At 49.5% G+C, this 14,765-nt stretch overlaps 1 protein-coding gene across 1 annotated transcript in view; it reads left to right on the forward strand.

Annotated features, from left to right (window-relative positions):
• CRACR2A (calcium release activated channel regulator 2A) overlaps positions 1–14,765 on the forward strand; it is a 113,862-nt gene that overhangs the window by 69,926 nt on the left and 29,171 nt on the right. The window contains exons 8-11 of the mRNA XM_064591684.1: positions 3,300–3,395; positions 5,334–5,521; positions 10,861–10,932; positions 13,256–13,301. Coding sequence (XP_064447754.1) covers positions 3,300–3,395; positions 5,334–5,521; positions 10,861–10,932; positions 13,256–13,301 — 402 coding nt within the window. The remainder of the gene's footprint in view (positions 1–3,299; positions 3,396–5,333; positions 5,522–10,860; positions 10,933–13,255; positions 13,302–14,765) is intronic.

Consider the following 14,765-nt stretch of genomic DNA (forward strand, 5'->3'; position numbering starts at 1 on the left):
GTCACCCTCACATGTGGCATTTAATTTCCTTCTTTATTTTTGTTGATTGGGGTCTGTCTCCTACTAACTTGAAAGCTCCACAAGAGCAGGAATCTTTCTTTCACTTGCTAATGCGTCCTCAGCACCTCAGCCAAGCTTGGAGCGTAGTAGGTCCTCAACAAACATGTGTTGAATCACTGAATGAACAAGGGACAAAGGAATGAATGAATAAATGAGCGAAAGGATGAAGGTACATGCATTGCCCATCGCAGCAGCTTGAAGACAGGGTCTGACACGGGCTGGTCCCCAGAGCTATGTGGCAGGCCCACCCAGATGCAGTCCATTCCACTCCGTGTCCAGCAACTCTTCTCAGGGGCCATCATCAGAGTCTATGCTTCCCATCCTTTCCCTTAGACACCTAGAAAATTTAATACCCAAGACAAGTCAAATCCCACCCTTCTCGGACACTGTGGGAGAACATTTAAAACATGCATCCCCTGTTCCTCATCTGGCATTTAGCTTCCTACCAAGCCCTGCTGTTTGTCTTGGGAAGTCAGAATTGGTGAAATTCTCCCCTTTTGCAAGCTAAGCAGGGGCCTTTGGGGAACATATTTATAAAACAAAGCTACAGGAAACTCTCTCTTATCTATTTTTGGATCATCCAGCTTGGTGGGTTCTCAGCAGAAAAGTCTTTAATCTCGAATGGTAGCCTCCTCCCTTCGTTCAGGCTGCTATTACAACGATGCCATAAACAGGTGGCTTATAAACAACAAACATTTATTTCTCACAATTCTGGGGGCCGGGAAGTCCAAACTCAGGGGGCCAGCGGGGGAGTCAGGTTCTGGTGGGAGCCCACTTCCTGGGTTTGGCTGTGGCCTTCTTGCTGTGTCCTCACAGGGCGGAGGGCACAGGCAAGTGCCCTTTAATAAGGGCTCTAATCCCACTCCTGTGGGCTCTGCCCTCATGACGCACTCACCTCCCAAAGGCCCCACCTCCTCGGGGCCATCACCTTGGGGCTTAAGTTTCAACATGTGACTTCTGGGGATACAACGTAGAGACCACGTCGTCCCCTGCCTCTCAGAACCGAACCTGGCCATTATCACAACCCCATCCCTCCTCCTAAATGCAGGTTGGTTTGAACCAATTTTTAATTTTATGCTGGTTGGATTATCCACACCAAGGCTCTATTTATTATCATAGATGCCATTTAAATTGAGGTGGGGTTGGAATGCTTTCCAGAAAAAGCCAGTCATGTTCTCCAGCTAGATCCCTCTGAAGGCTTGTCAATATTTCCAGACTCTACCCCACTCTTTGTTTTTGGAGCTTTAAAACATTCAGCCTGTCCCCTGACCTTCAGCGTAGTTGGGTGAGTATAAGGCCGACAGAACTCAAACACTTGTCACCCAGGGGACCCTAAAATAGTTTCTGAGAACAGCGGCCGCTTTCCTCCTTGCAGTGGGAAAGCCACTCCCTTGACCCCAGATGATCTGCTTCTAGGCCGTGACTACAGGTCAAAGGTCCTAGCTAAAGAAGGAAGCATGCTTCTAGAAGTGAAAGGTGGGCCAAGGCATGGGAACTGGGAACGGGAGGAGGTCGGAGGAAAAACTTCAAGGACACATTCATATCATGTTAAGGTGATGTGACGACACTGCTGTACCCCTTCACCCACCCTCTGGTCCCCCTTCCCCTGCTTAGTACCCCAGGCCTTTCAGGCCCGGTGCTTAGATGTACGCCTTTTGCGGAAACATGGAAACTGTTGAGATGTGCTGGGCTTTGCAGACACAGGCCTTTGCCTGGTCCCAGAGTGAGGACAGTGGCATTACAGTTTGGGACAGCATGGGAAGGGCTGGCCCTTCTGGCCGGGGCTTGGCTCCTGGCGCTACACGGAGCAGTTTGTTTGACCGTGAGGGAAATGCTTAATCGCTTGCACGCTCTGGCTCCAGCTCCGGGATAAGAGGCGCCCTCAAGGCTCTGTGCCGGGGGGGGGGGGGGGGGGGGGGGGGCTCAGTAAGATCCTCCGCAAGCCCACTGTGGGGATGGCAGCATCTGCGCTAGAATTCTGGAGCCGCCCCCTGCCCCCTCGCCCCGGCACTGTTCGCAGGGCGCCCACTCTGTGAGCGATGCCCCAGGCTGAGTGAAGCGGGGTCCCTGGTAAAAGAGTTGCAAACAGGCGCTGCCTGGTCCAGCCCTGCCTCTGCCATTGCATGTGGTTGACAGGAGGACCATCGCAGGCTCTCCCCGAGCTCCCTTTCCCTGCCTGAGGAGCCGGGTAGTGGCTGATGATGATGAGCCCAGGCTGATCCTGAGCCTTTGAACGGAGGTGTCCAAAGACCTGTACCTGAGAGTGGTTTTGTGCCCCCCCCCCCGCTTCCCTGGGGACACCATCGTGCCCAACCTCGTAGTCCCCAGAGCGTGCGGCATCCCACAGCTGCCCCCCCCACCCCCCCAGGGGCTCGGGTAATGGTTTCTTCTCTTCCTGCACATTTTGCACCTCCTTTCTGCCTTCAGCAGAGTGGAGAGCTGCAGGTGCCTGCATATTTTTGTTTCTATCATGTGAACAAAGAAATAATGATAGGCGAATGAAGTAAGCCAGGGCTGGAACCCCAGTCTCCTGACGCCCAGCTGAGGGCCTTTACACCAGACCAGGCTCCGAGAGGGTCAGCCGTCCCGACAAGCCACACAGTTCTCTCTTTACCCCACCCCAAAACCCTTCACACTACGTTGTCAGCTTCTGGAGCAGGGAAGCCCAGTTGTAGGGCAGGAAGGGGGTGCTGTCGAGCACAGGGGCAGAGACTTCACAAAGAGCAGGGCTGGGACATCTCAATCACGGTGGGAAATGGCGAGGACGTAGACCCTCAAGGGGAAAAAGCGATGCCCTGTGTTAAGGGATCGAATGCTAGTACCCAACGTGGAACAGAATATGCATGTTAGAAGGATATTCCACCCCACCCCCCATTTACAGGTGGGGAGATGGGGGCCCGGGATTCAAACTCAGGCCCCTGTTCTGTTCTCCGTGTTCAGGACTGCACCACTAACTGAGGCTGCCTCCTTCGGGGGGAGGGGGGCAGCGCACTGTCATTGGTGGTGGTCACACTTGGTGGGAGCTGGTGTCATGCCTTGCGGAGCACTTGCCGTCTCTCCGTCTCGCTGGGCCTCACCGCTGGGCAGGCAGGGCACCGCAGCCCTGGAATGTTGTAGGAAGGGCCCCGAGGTCCAAAAGGATGGCTGGGCCCTGCTGTTGAGCAGATACGAGGTGGGGGGAAAAAATCTGCATCCCAGGGGCACTTGGGCCTCACGTCCCCTTCTTTCCTGCCTGGCAGGACACGGAGAGGTTTCAGGCCCACAGCCAGGAGCTGGAGCAGAAACTGTTGTCGAAGAACCAGGAGCTGGAGCAGCTCATCCAGAAGCAGAAGCGGGTATGCTTTGGTCATGGCCTCCGAGCCCCCGGCTCCTCCCTCCATCCTCCGCTGGCTTTTGCCCACTTTCCCCACTATTCACTGGACGACTTGGGTTTGTTTGTTTGTCTGTTTTTAATCCCAGAAGAACCACTGAGCTGTACAAAAGATAGCATTTGAAATCACAGGTGACGCCAGGATAAAGCCTTCACCTCTCCAGTGCCAGGTGTTACATTTGGGCAAGTTGCCAAGAGTTCTCCCTAGAGGCATCTGAAGACATCATCCTCTAATTATGCCCAGGAGCCACCAGAATGCCAACATGTCCACTCGTTTCCTGCATCCTGTGTCAGAAAAGAGGGGGATGCTGAGATACAGGGGACATAGTCGCTGAGGCTTTGGGGGACACTGCAGACAGTGATGTCTTCCTGCCAGGATGGCCACGGATACCTCCAGTAGGAAGAGGCTCTTTAAAGATCGATTTGTCCATCCCTTGTCTTCCTATGTGCCCAGAAAAGGTCCATCAGCCTTTCTTTGGTGGCTGTTCCCATCACCCCGCAGGAGGTAGGCAGACACCAAATGTGCCTGCCATGCACCTGAGCCCCAAGAGGCAGTCTGGGTGGTGCACTGTGTAGGGCTGGCTAATGACCCCAGGAAGACTGATTACCTGGGCAAACTTCACACTCGCAGCCTCTCCAAAGCGAGGGCTCGTCGGGGAGAAAGGCCACGGTGCCACTTGGCCTCCCCCATTTTGTTTTGTCTGGCACTGGAAGGAATCCAGCCCTGCACAGACCCAGACACATTGCTTCCGTTTGAATAGAGAGGGCTATTTTTAGCAACACATTAGAATATGCTTGAAGTTGCCCCATGCTGAAATCTAGAGACTGTCCCACTCCAGCTGCTGCCTGACCTGTGGATTTGGATTTCTTCCTTCTGCAAGCAAGATCATTTCAACTTCAGCTGCCTTCCCCTGCCCTGGCCACAGCCCGAGCTTCTCCTACTCTTTCTCCTCGTCACTGTTCGGCATTAAGTTGTTACCAATTAGACTTATCCCTGAAATGAATGATTGCCACTCGGTTTAATTACTGCATGCTTGCCTGATTACACAGGGGCCTCTTGAGAATCACACAAAATTCCTTCTTGCAGCTTCCTCCTCCCCTTACTGGCCACATTCATTAAACTCAATTTATTATGATATATTTGCCTTGGTTTGATTCCTCCTCTGGTGAGAGGGTTGGAAGCTCTGCAAAGCAGAAGCACCAGCCAAGAAAATCTGCACTTATACAAATGCAGGGGGTTTTGTGTTTTTTTGTTTTGTTTTTTTTTTTTTAGTTGCTTTAGGGACATGAAACAAGGTATGTGTTTGGTTTGACCTGTTTTAGCTGTTTCCTAAGAATTTCCAGGGTTTCTGGCCACCATACAAAGTTTCTCTAGATTAAAGGAATTGGCCTTGGTTAGCTGAGAGAAGAAAAGGGGATAAATAGACTTACTGTCAGCATTCAGAACTGGGAAGGATGGTTTTATGGAGAACGCCACTTAGCTGCCTTCCATGTTCATCGGGGCTGAGGGAGACAGTTGGCTGAAAGGACAAGAAGGGTTGAAGTTAGCTCTCAAGACCACAGGTGAGATGATAATGATCAGCATTATCATCACTGGGATGGGCAACACGGATGGATTGGTGACCTCCTTTCCTAGCGGTCTTTGTGAATGGTTCTTCTCCCTCTGGACTGTTCAGGAGCCCTTGGAGGCAGGGGAAAGATGAGATGTGCTCTGAAACATACCCCCTGCCTCCAAAAGTGCATCGGTGTGAATTAAGGCACAGGACAAAGCCTGTTGAGGCTCTGGGGCAGGGATGGCTGGCCGAGATGGCCCACAGATGCAGGAAGTGAGGGGGTGGGGGGCAGGCCAGATTGGATGGTAGCTGCTTATCATTCCCTTCAGCTCCCCCACTTTCCTTTCCAGCTGGAAGGCCAGTGCGCCATGCTACAAAATGATGAGCATGAAACCAAGGCTGAGAACACCAAGCTGAAAGTCACAAACCAGGAGCTGGCCCAGGAGCTGGCGCGGACCTCCCGGGAGCTGCAGGATGCCCAGCAGCAGCTGGAAAGCCTCCAGCAAGAGGCCCACCAACTCCACCAGGACAAGGAGATGTGAGTCTGGCCTTCGCGGGCTCCACCCCTGCTGTGAGCGTGCCATCTCCTCTCCTGGAGACCCTGTCACCTTGCCTGTCACGTGGGGCTTGGGGGTTCCTTGCTCCCTGAAAATCTCTTCTGGGATCCGGAGGCCAGTAAGCAGACTATGGCAAGCATAATCTAGGATTTATAGGACATCTACAACCCTGTTCTGGGAAAATTTACTATGTGATGAGAAAGACGTGTTATCCAACCAATAAATGTAAGGCAGTCATTGAGAAAAGGCTGAGTGAGGAGCAGCACCCGTGACTGTCATGGTTTGTTTTATTTTTTAGGAGATTTATTTGTTTATTTGAGAGAGAGAGAGGGAACACATGAGAGTGGGGGGGAGGGGCAGAGAGAGAAAGAGGGGGAGAAGCAGACTCCCTGCTGAGCATGGAGCCTGATGCAGGACTCCATCTCAGGACCCTGAGATCATGACCTGAGCAGAAACCAGTAGTTGGTTGCTTAACTGACTGAGCTACCCAGCTGCCCCTTTTAATTTAATTTTAATTTTTAAATTTGTTTTAAAGGTTTTAGTTATTTGAGAGAGAGAGAGAGAGAGAGGTGACTGTCATAGTTGAGAGACTAGGAAGACCCAGGACAAGAAGGAGGTAGGCTTCTGAGGTCAACATAGAATCTGATGGAGTGTGTGACAGTTCCTTGGAATCTTTGCTCCAGTCTGCCCACTCTCTTCTCTGTGTGGGCCCAGTGTGGGGAGCCCCACGTCTCTCAGGGCCCAGTTCGCCACTGAGCTGCATTGGGCGTGCAACCAGCCAGCTCGGCCTGCTAGGGAGAGGCATGTGTGAGGAAGGATCAAGGGCTGGGTCTGCATGCTGAGCCTGAGGAGTTGCTGCGGGACCAGCCATTTATCTTGTCTTGGGAGCATTAGCTTCTGAGAACAAATGCACTCCTTGGCGTGCCCAGGGACGGGGATCTCCCTTGTTTATTTGTTCACGCATTTACCCACACATTCATTTACTTAGTCACTTGTCAAACATTTATTGAAAACTACTCTGCGTTGGTTTTACTGTGTTGTGCATTCCGTGTATTACCCCTATGTCAATAATTTGACATTATTCCATAAGAACCTGATAGCATCCTGCTGTGGCAGGACTGTGAGTATCCACTCTGTGGATGAGGAAGCCCAGGGTCAAGGGGTCTTAAGTAACTGTCACACGATGTTCAGGGCTAGACGCATCTGGCTGACTCCCCACAGTGCATAATGAGCCGGCCAGAAAATATTGACTCAGGAGTAGGACTGGCCATCGCTCACTCATTATTCGCTCAGGCTCTCATTCGTTCCCTTCATTCTTTCTGCAGAAGGTCACGTGGGCCTGGCCCTGTGCCAGATGTTGCAGAGAGTCTGATTTCAGAGGACAGTGTTGCTTAGCAGTGCTGAGTTTTACATACGCTAACCTTCCCCTTGTTCAAAAGTGAAAGCCCTCCCTCTGTCTGACTGCTGGCAACATTTGGGTCCATTGGCCCAAATCCCATTGTTCTGGGTGTGCTCTGCGGCTTGGGACTGATTGCCTGGGTCGAAAGGGAGGAAATGTGTTTGCATGTGGAGTTTTACCCTGGTAAGACTTCTCTAGTTTAAAACAAACAAACAAAAAAATGTATTGTCGAGTAACTGACTTAAAACAAAACAAAACCCTTCCCTCCGATTCTCGGATGACCAGTGGCAGGACTGTGTATTTCATTGTAAACGAGCAAAATCAGTTCCTCCTCACTGAGAGCAGGCCAACAAGGTGCAGGCATTTAACTTTACAAACAGAATTAAGGATTCAGGCTCTTAAAATTCAATCAAGTGCTAAAACAACAAACATCTGAAGGCACAGCATTAGAACAGCAAATGGAAATAAGCACCCAGTGCTAGGGTATCAAATCACAGCATGAGGATTAAAATCTTTCTGAAGTCTTATCTTAATTAACCAAGCCAGAGACACAATCTCTGGAGGCTGGGAATTGAAAAAGAGGGTTAGGAGGGAGAGAGAAATGATTTCCGAACCTTCGTGACTTGCTTTCAGAAAGCGCACAATGCTGCAGTGAGAAAGCGTGCTGGGAGCCCAGGAGCGAGGGTCCTGTCCAGGGAGGTCAGGAGACAAGGGCAGAGAGAGCCTTAGCTTGTTCTCTGTAGAGCAGAATCCCAGAGCAACAGTACAGACAGAACCCGAGTGCTCTAACCACCTCTTCACTTTATGAACAAAGAAACTGAGGCTCAATGAAGTGCCGTGACCGCCCCCAAGCCACACAGCTAGTTAGCGCCAGAAAACAGGGACAGAGCCTAGTCGTCCCAATAGCATGCGCTCCCCCCGCACAACGTCTTGCTGCCCGATGTTGCACCAGAACAGCTGGGAAGGGAGAGGATGGAATAGGAATAGGGGCTAAAAAGACTTAGTCATTTATCAGCTAGAATTCTGAACGGGCAAAATTAATTTTTCTCTTCTCTGAAGTTGCTCAAGGAAGGAGTACTTGATTTTAAAATAAGATAAAGAAGGCACAATCCAGCAGGAGAGATAATATAAAGATGAAGGTTCAGCTGAAAAGCTGTACCTCTCTGTTTATTTGGTTAATGAATTTTTGTTTAGGGTAGGGAGTTTATGACAAGGCACAGAATCCCAAAGGCACAAAAGGATATATACTCAAAAAGAGGCCTGTGTGCCCCGTGCCCCACTCATGACTCCGGGCCTGCGATCGCCAGGCCACCAGTCCTGTTTCTTGTGGATCCTTCCAGAGTGTTCTATGTATCTACCAGCACGTGCACGTGCACGCACACGCACACTTCTCATTTATAAAGTGGCAGCACGCTGTTCTGCATTAGCCTGCGTTTTTCACTTGACAATATATTTTGGAGATGCTCCTGACTCATCCCTCTCCAGAAAACAAAGCCAAGAGCCGTTCTCTAAAGACAACCATAAACCTCTCACCAGTCACTCCTATGAAAAATGCCAAGTTCTTTCCCTTTCAGTCCGCAGATTACCCAGTATAAACCTTTACGACGTCTCGTTAGAAGGACTTTGAAGGTCCTTTGGTCAAATGTCCAAGTGTCATTTGGTTTTTCAGGAATGCCCTTCTTTTTGTTAACACACAAAAAGCCGGAATATGTGTATGGATCTAAACAGATGTATGTTTACTAGACAAATAGGTAGACCTATATTCGCGTCGATATGTAACATATGTGCGTACATACGGGTGTGTTTGTGTGGCTTCAGCAGTCAACTGGTGCCATGTAAACAGGGCAGAGACCGGACTGCCTTGCCTTTTAGGAACTGGCTCCTAAATCAAGCACTCTGTGAGAACACACACCTCCGATTTCCAAGGAGTGATTGTCCTTAGCAGGGCAAAACTGTCTGCTCCTGGCTGAGAATGAGAACCCAGGGCTGGGCCGGAGGAAACACAAAGCCACCCTGGTGACCGGGGCTCGGTTGGCAGCACGCAGACAGCCGTGCTCCCGAGGGCCCATCACAGCAGAATCCTACACAGGGACTTGGGGGCCCGGTTTGGGTAATGGAAAATACGTTGTTTTCCCTCAAGTTGAAATTAAATATAATTGGTAATAAAATGTTAGGAATTTGCAGCGCTGCAGGAGCTAGAGAAGTTTTGTTGCTTAATTAGGATTGTCTGAGGTGAACTTAGAATTTGATTCAATCTGTTTTGTTGTAAATGACTTTATAATTATTCTATAAGGGGGGAAAAAAAAACACACCGATACCTTTTAAGGAATCTGATTATGGTGAGTTTGGCCCAAGTCTGGATGGATGGAGCAAGCAGGTGCTGTTTTTACCAGCTCAGTAATGACATTGAGGGGGCAGCGGCGGGGGTGTGTGTGTGTGTGTGTGTGTGTGTGTGACTGTCCTTGCCCAGCCCGGTGTGGGCACAATCCGGGGAGCCCAGACAGTCTGTGGAAATGCACACATTTGTGAGGCTGGAAGATGCTCCTTACACTAGAAGCCCTGCCATGGTTTGGAAATCTGGAACTATAGACCTTTTGCAGTAAGCTTAGGAGTGATTCAAACATTTCTAAACCGGTGCAGAGCACAGAGGAAGGTTGGAGGCAAAGTTGTGAAGTTCAGCAAGGCTTATTTTCCAATGTCACCCAGTTCGGCTTTCCTTTTTTTTCTTTCTTCCCTGAGTGGTATTGAATACCTCCCCAACTCACCCCTTCCTTCCTCTCTTCCTTCCTCCATCCCTGCCTTCCTTCTTCCCTCTCCCACTCTCCTTTTGTTTCTTACTGCTATTTGTTGATTAAGCTTTCATGCTGGATACTGGGCTCCGTAGAGATGCAAACACACCGGACCAAACCAGACACGGCCCCTGCCTCACCCTCTGAGTTGCTCTCCAGACACCCCAGCTACCTCTAAGCTTCTCCCTCCCCTTCCTCAAAACTCCTGACATGATTGACACATTCACACTGATATAAGCGTCTGATTGTAATTGACACATTTAATCTCTGCTTGCTGGCTAGAGATAAGAAATCCTAAATCAGGGGCGCCTGAGTGGCTCAGTCATTAAGCATCTGCCTTCGGCTCAGGTCATGATCCCAGTGTCCTGGGATTGAGCTCCGCATTGGGCTCCCTGCTCGGCGGGAAGCCTGCTTCTTCCTCTCCCACTCCCCCAGCTTGTGTTTCCTCTCTCGCTGTGTCTCTCTCTGTCCAATAAATAAATAAAATCTTTGAAAAAAAGAAAAGAAAAGAAATCCTAAATTAAAGAAATGAATGGCCAACAGTGGAAATTTCAGAGATCTATGAACAGATTGGAGACTTATAGGGGAAAATGGGGAAGGAGGAATGATTCTTCTGGAGCTCCTGGAAACAAACACAACCAGTGTCAGGGGGGAAAAAAATACAAGTTCTGCTCTCACCCTCTAAGATGGGGCTGAGGAAGAATGTTGGTTCTAATTCTCTGAATTCTGGGCAGGGCAGGACCACCTGGAGCCTGGGCAGGGAGCCCTGTTCATCGGTTTGGTAGTAGAAGGTCCTAATCTAGATTAGAACCCTGCTCAGTCATGGATTGTCTGTGTGACATGGGGAGAGTTACTGACACTTTGTCTGTGTCTATGAAATGGGGTAATTTTACCTCCCAAATAGGGCATCTGTACTGATAAGTGAGATCATGGCTGAAACCACCTGCCAATAGCAGGTGTTCTCCAAGGGAGTCATATTCCTCTAACCCCCCGTGTCCCCAGGGTGGGGTACTGCCGGCTGGGTTTCAGTGGGAGGGTCCTGGGCATCCAACTTCAGCACAGCCCCTCACACTGTGGTAGCTTGCATCCCCAGAATGGAAGCTCAGAAGTGCTGTGTTTGCTTCCTCCTCAGGGAAGTGTACCGCGTGACGGAGAGTCTGCAGCGCGAGAAGTCGGGGCTCCTGAAGCAGTTGGATTTCCTGAGGTGCGTGAGCACCGGGTGTGTTCCGAGAGCACATCCCGGGTGCCTGGAGTGGGAAGGGCCAATCTGAGAGTCTTCCCTGCCTCCATTGTGGACGGTCATAGACACCGAGAGAATGCCCTCATTCCCCTGATCCCCAGCGTATCACATTTGGCCCATTCACACACACGCTCACATCCCTCTCCAGTCTGTACCCCTGCAGGTGGGGTCTGCCTCATTCTTCGTGGCATCTCTTGCAGCACCTTGTGTCGTACTTGCTCCAGTAGGAGGGGAACTGAGTTTCTTGAGCTGCTACCCTATGGCAGATTTGGTACCCTTTCATCTTCAACGAAACTCAGGAAAGGAGGGCAGTTGCTGATAGAGAAATTAACGGAGGAGCACAAACAGAGCAAAGGAGTTTAGAGTTTCCTTAGCTCGCTAAAACTCACTGTAAATTCAAAGCTCATTGGTCTGGGATGTGCCAGAACCAAACCCAAAACAAAACCTGTGTGTGGAAAGATGGGGTTTTCACTTTTGCCTGTGAGGTTTCCAAGCTACTTCTGTCTGCCAAACGCCTCTTGGGAATGGTGATGAAGTGCAGTGAGTGGTCTTGAATCGGGGACACTCGGACTTGTTTTGTTTATTTGTTTATTTATTTATTTAGAGAGCGAGTAGGGGGAGGGGCAGAGGGAGAGAGAGAGAGAATCTCAAGCAGATTCCGTGTTGACCATGGAGCCTGACGCGGGGCTGGATCTCAGGACCCTGAGATCATGACCTGAGCCGAAATCAAGAGTCAGATGCTCAACCGACTGCGCCACCCAGGCGCCCCAGTTTTTATTTTGTTTTATTTGAAAGCCAGGTGAGGTTACTGTGTCTGTCTGGCATCTGTGATGCTTCCAAATGGAAAAGTGCTCCAACCTGAATGGGACATGGCCACGTTCTAATCCATTTGAGAGCAGGTCTTGATTCTTAGGAAGCTTTAGTGGAAGCAAGAGAACAAGATGTACAAGGACAAGTTTTTGCGGTTTTTTTTCCTTTTTTCTTTTGTACTTAGAAGAAAAGGACAGATTCAAGCGAATGAGCAGAGGAGAATAACAAGGCAGCTCTCTGCGTATGGGTCTCTTCAGAGACCAGCATTTGTGCAGAATCACATGCCTGAAGCATTTCTGTGCTGTCGCATGCTTTACAAGCTTAGATTCTGCAGCTGCTGACAGCCCAGATGTGGCCGATTTTTCCTCCACAGTGAAATCACCAGGTAGTGACAGAGAGCAGTGGGAAAAAGGAGTCAAGTAGAGAGATAATGAATGCTTGGGCGAGCGATAGCGGGAATGTGGAGTTGGAGATTGGGGGGAGGAAGTGGGGGAATTGGGACAATGGCTGGGATGTGACAGGAGAAGGAAGGGACAAATGGAAACAATTTCAGGACACTCAGGAACACGTGCTTGGGAACCCAGCATCTATACTGTAGGGCTCCTTATAAAACTTGAGTGAGATCAGGACACTTTGCTGCCACTCCCCCACCCTCCATGGCCTCACATCTCTTTTGGAGTAAAATCCCAAGTTCCTACAATGGCCCACAAGACCGCGAATGATCAGGTCTCTACGTGTCCCCCCACCTTTCTCTGACCTCATGTCCTAATGGTTCTCCTCCGAGCACTCTGATGCCCTCCCTTCTCTTCCTCACACACATCCTGTAGAGCTTGACTCCAGGCTTTGCCCTAGCCATCTCCTCTGTCTGTGATGCTCTTCCCTCAAATATCAGCATAGCTCCCCTCTCCTGCAAGTCTCCACTCAGATGCCGCCTCCTTGAGTGCCCTACTGAGATACCACTGCACCCTCTGACACTCTTTTTTCCATATGCCGGCTTCGTCTTTCTCAATAGCAATGACCCCTGCACTAAAATAAAATTCCCTGGGGACAGGAACTCTTTCTTTTATTCATTGTTTGTAACCTTGGTAGCTAGAACCGTGCTGAGCATGGAGTGGGTGCTCAGGAGACATTTGTTGAGTGACTGCACGCATGCATGAAATGAATGGGTCAGAGAAAGAGCACACGCACCCAATAGCAAGCTCACAGGTGCTGCGGGAACTCCTGGTTACCCTCTAGGGGAGGCTCTCCCTAGTGGTAGGATCCTGAAGTGCATGATCCTGAAGGATCTGTCTGTCCCCCAGCCTCCAGCCGACTTACACACAAACTAGCCTCTGTCACAATCCCCAAGGAAAGACACACTCCCTGGGCTTTCCACGTCAAGATTTTCTCTGCGCGCATCTCCCTGGCAAACCGGCCACTATTGGATCTATCCACTGCAAACACCATGTCTGAATAGATACCCCTTTTCCACTTGCAGGGAAAGGAACAAGCATCTTCAGGATGAACGGGACATATGTTATCAGGTAATTGCCCCATGCTCCTTTTCCCAACCGGATTTGGGTCCACTGGCAGCCAGAGCCCGTGCTGGGACCGGCCCAAGAATGTCCTTGACGTCTGGCTCATCCTTTCTGTGTGAGCAGACAATGGCATGGATTTTTTTTTTTTTAATAATAAAAATGCAGGGTGGCCTTCTGAGTAGCAGTGTGTGAATTTTTGATGAAGTAACACACTTGCCTCTTGGCATAAAGAGACTAAAATATTTAAGAGGGTCACAGATCGCTTCAACATGGACATGGTAGATCTATCCAGGAGATGGCATAGTTGAAATATCATGATCACTTTTAACCAAAATGCTCACAGGTTTTTTTTTTCCCCCCTTCATTGACATGTTTAATCTCTTGATGAAAAATTTGCATTTTTATACCATCATAGAACAAATTAAAAATGTATATTTCACTATTAACATCGTTGATTTTAAGTACACATTTTTTACCCTACGAGGACCCCTGTTTCTCTGTACCTGAACACCACACTTACATACTCTCCCAAATAGCACAGAATCCTATATGGATTTACAGGTCTTCACTTTGAGCTACATTAAACAAAATCCAGGATGCCATGTTCTCCCACTCATCTTCCCCTTTAGATAGGAGCCACTGGATGCTCCGAAGGGACAGAAAAGGAGGACAGGATTCACCGATGCAACTTCCTAATCATCAGGATCTAGTACATCATGCATTTCTCATGTGTCCTTGGGCAAGTCATCAGCCTGCCCAAACATGACCCCAGCTCTCACATGAGGAAATCCTATCCTTTTTTCCATATTATAGGGATTTTTGAGAAAAACTCTTGCAAAGAGGAGGGTCATAGGCTCTGGGCCCTGAGCTGGACAGTGGCCTGAATGTGGTCAGCATACGGCAGCTGGTTCACAACTAAAAATCCCTGGGGAGAACTTGTTATACCCCCATTTCTTTCCTGCCACTGACTGGCAGCAAATTTCTCTACCACCCACCTCTATGTACTGTCAGAGCAAGGCTTCAGCCTACACATGTTTGTTTGATGATGATAATGGTTATAATTGTTTTAGAAGTAACACTGAATTTGTTTTAAAATTTCCAACCAAATGTCACCCTAATCCCTTGACCTCACTTCCCTTCACCTGCCAAACTCATTTTGCTTTGAAAAGGAAATGGAATTAAGAATCTTAGTGGGGAATAGAAGAAAGAGGGATAAAATCATGTTCATGCTGAATAATAATTAAAGATTAATTTGGAATCATTATAGCCATACCTTCAGGGGCCCTGGGAGCACTGCAGTCCCTCCTTCTCTCATTAAGAATCACTGGGAATCGTGGGGATAGCTGGTTAATGAGAGATTCCTCCTATGATCTAACTCCCCCTCATGTCCTGGGAGACATCTGCTGGGGAGCACCGTGAGCAGGGTTGTGAGCCCCCACTTGCCGCGGGGCACCAGGTTAATCGATCCTC

Source organism: Mirounga angustirostris, unplaced genomic scaffold, assembly GCF_029215605.1.
Source record: "Mirounga angustirostris isolate CCGP_5_RB_7025 unplaced genomic scaffold, mMirAng1.0.hap1 SCAF_5, whole genome shotgun sequence".
NCBI classification, from domain to species: Eukaryota; Metazoa; Chordata; class Mammalia; order Carnivora; family Phocidae; genus Mirounga; species Mirounga angustirostris.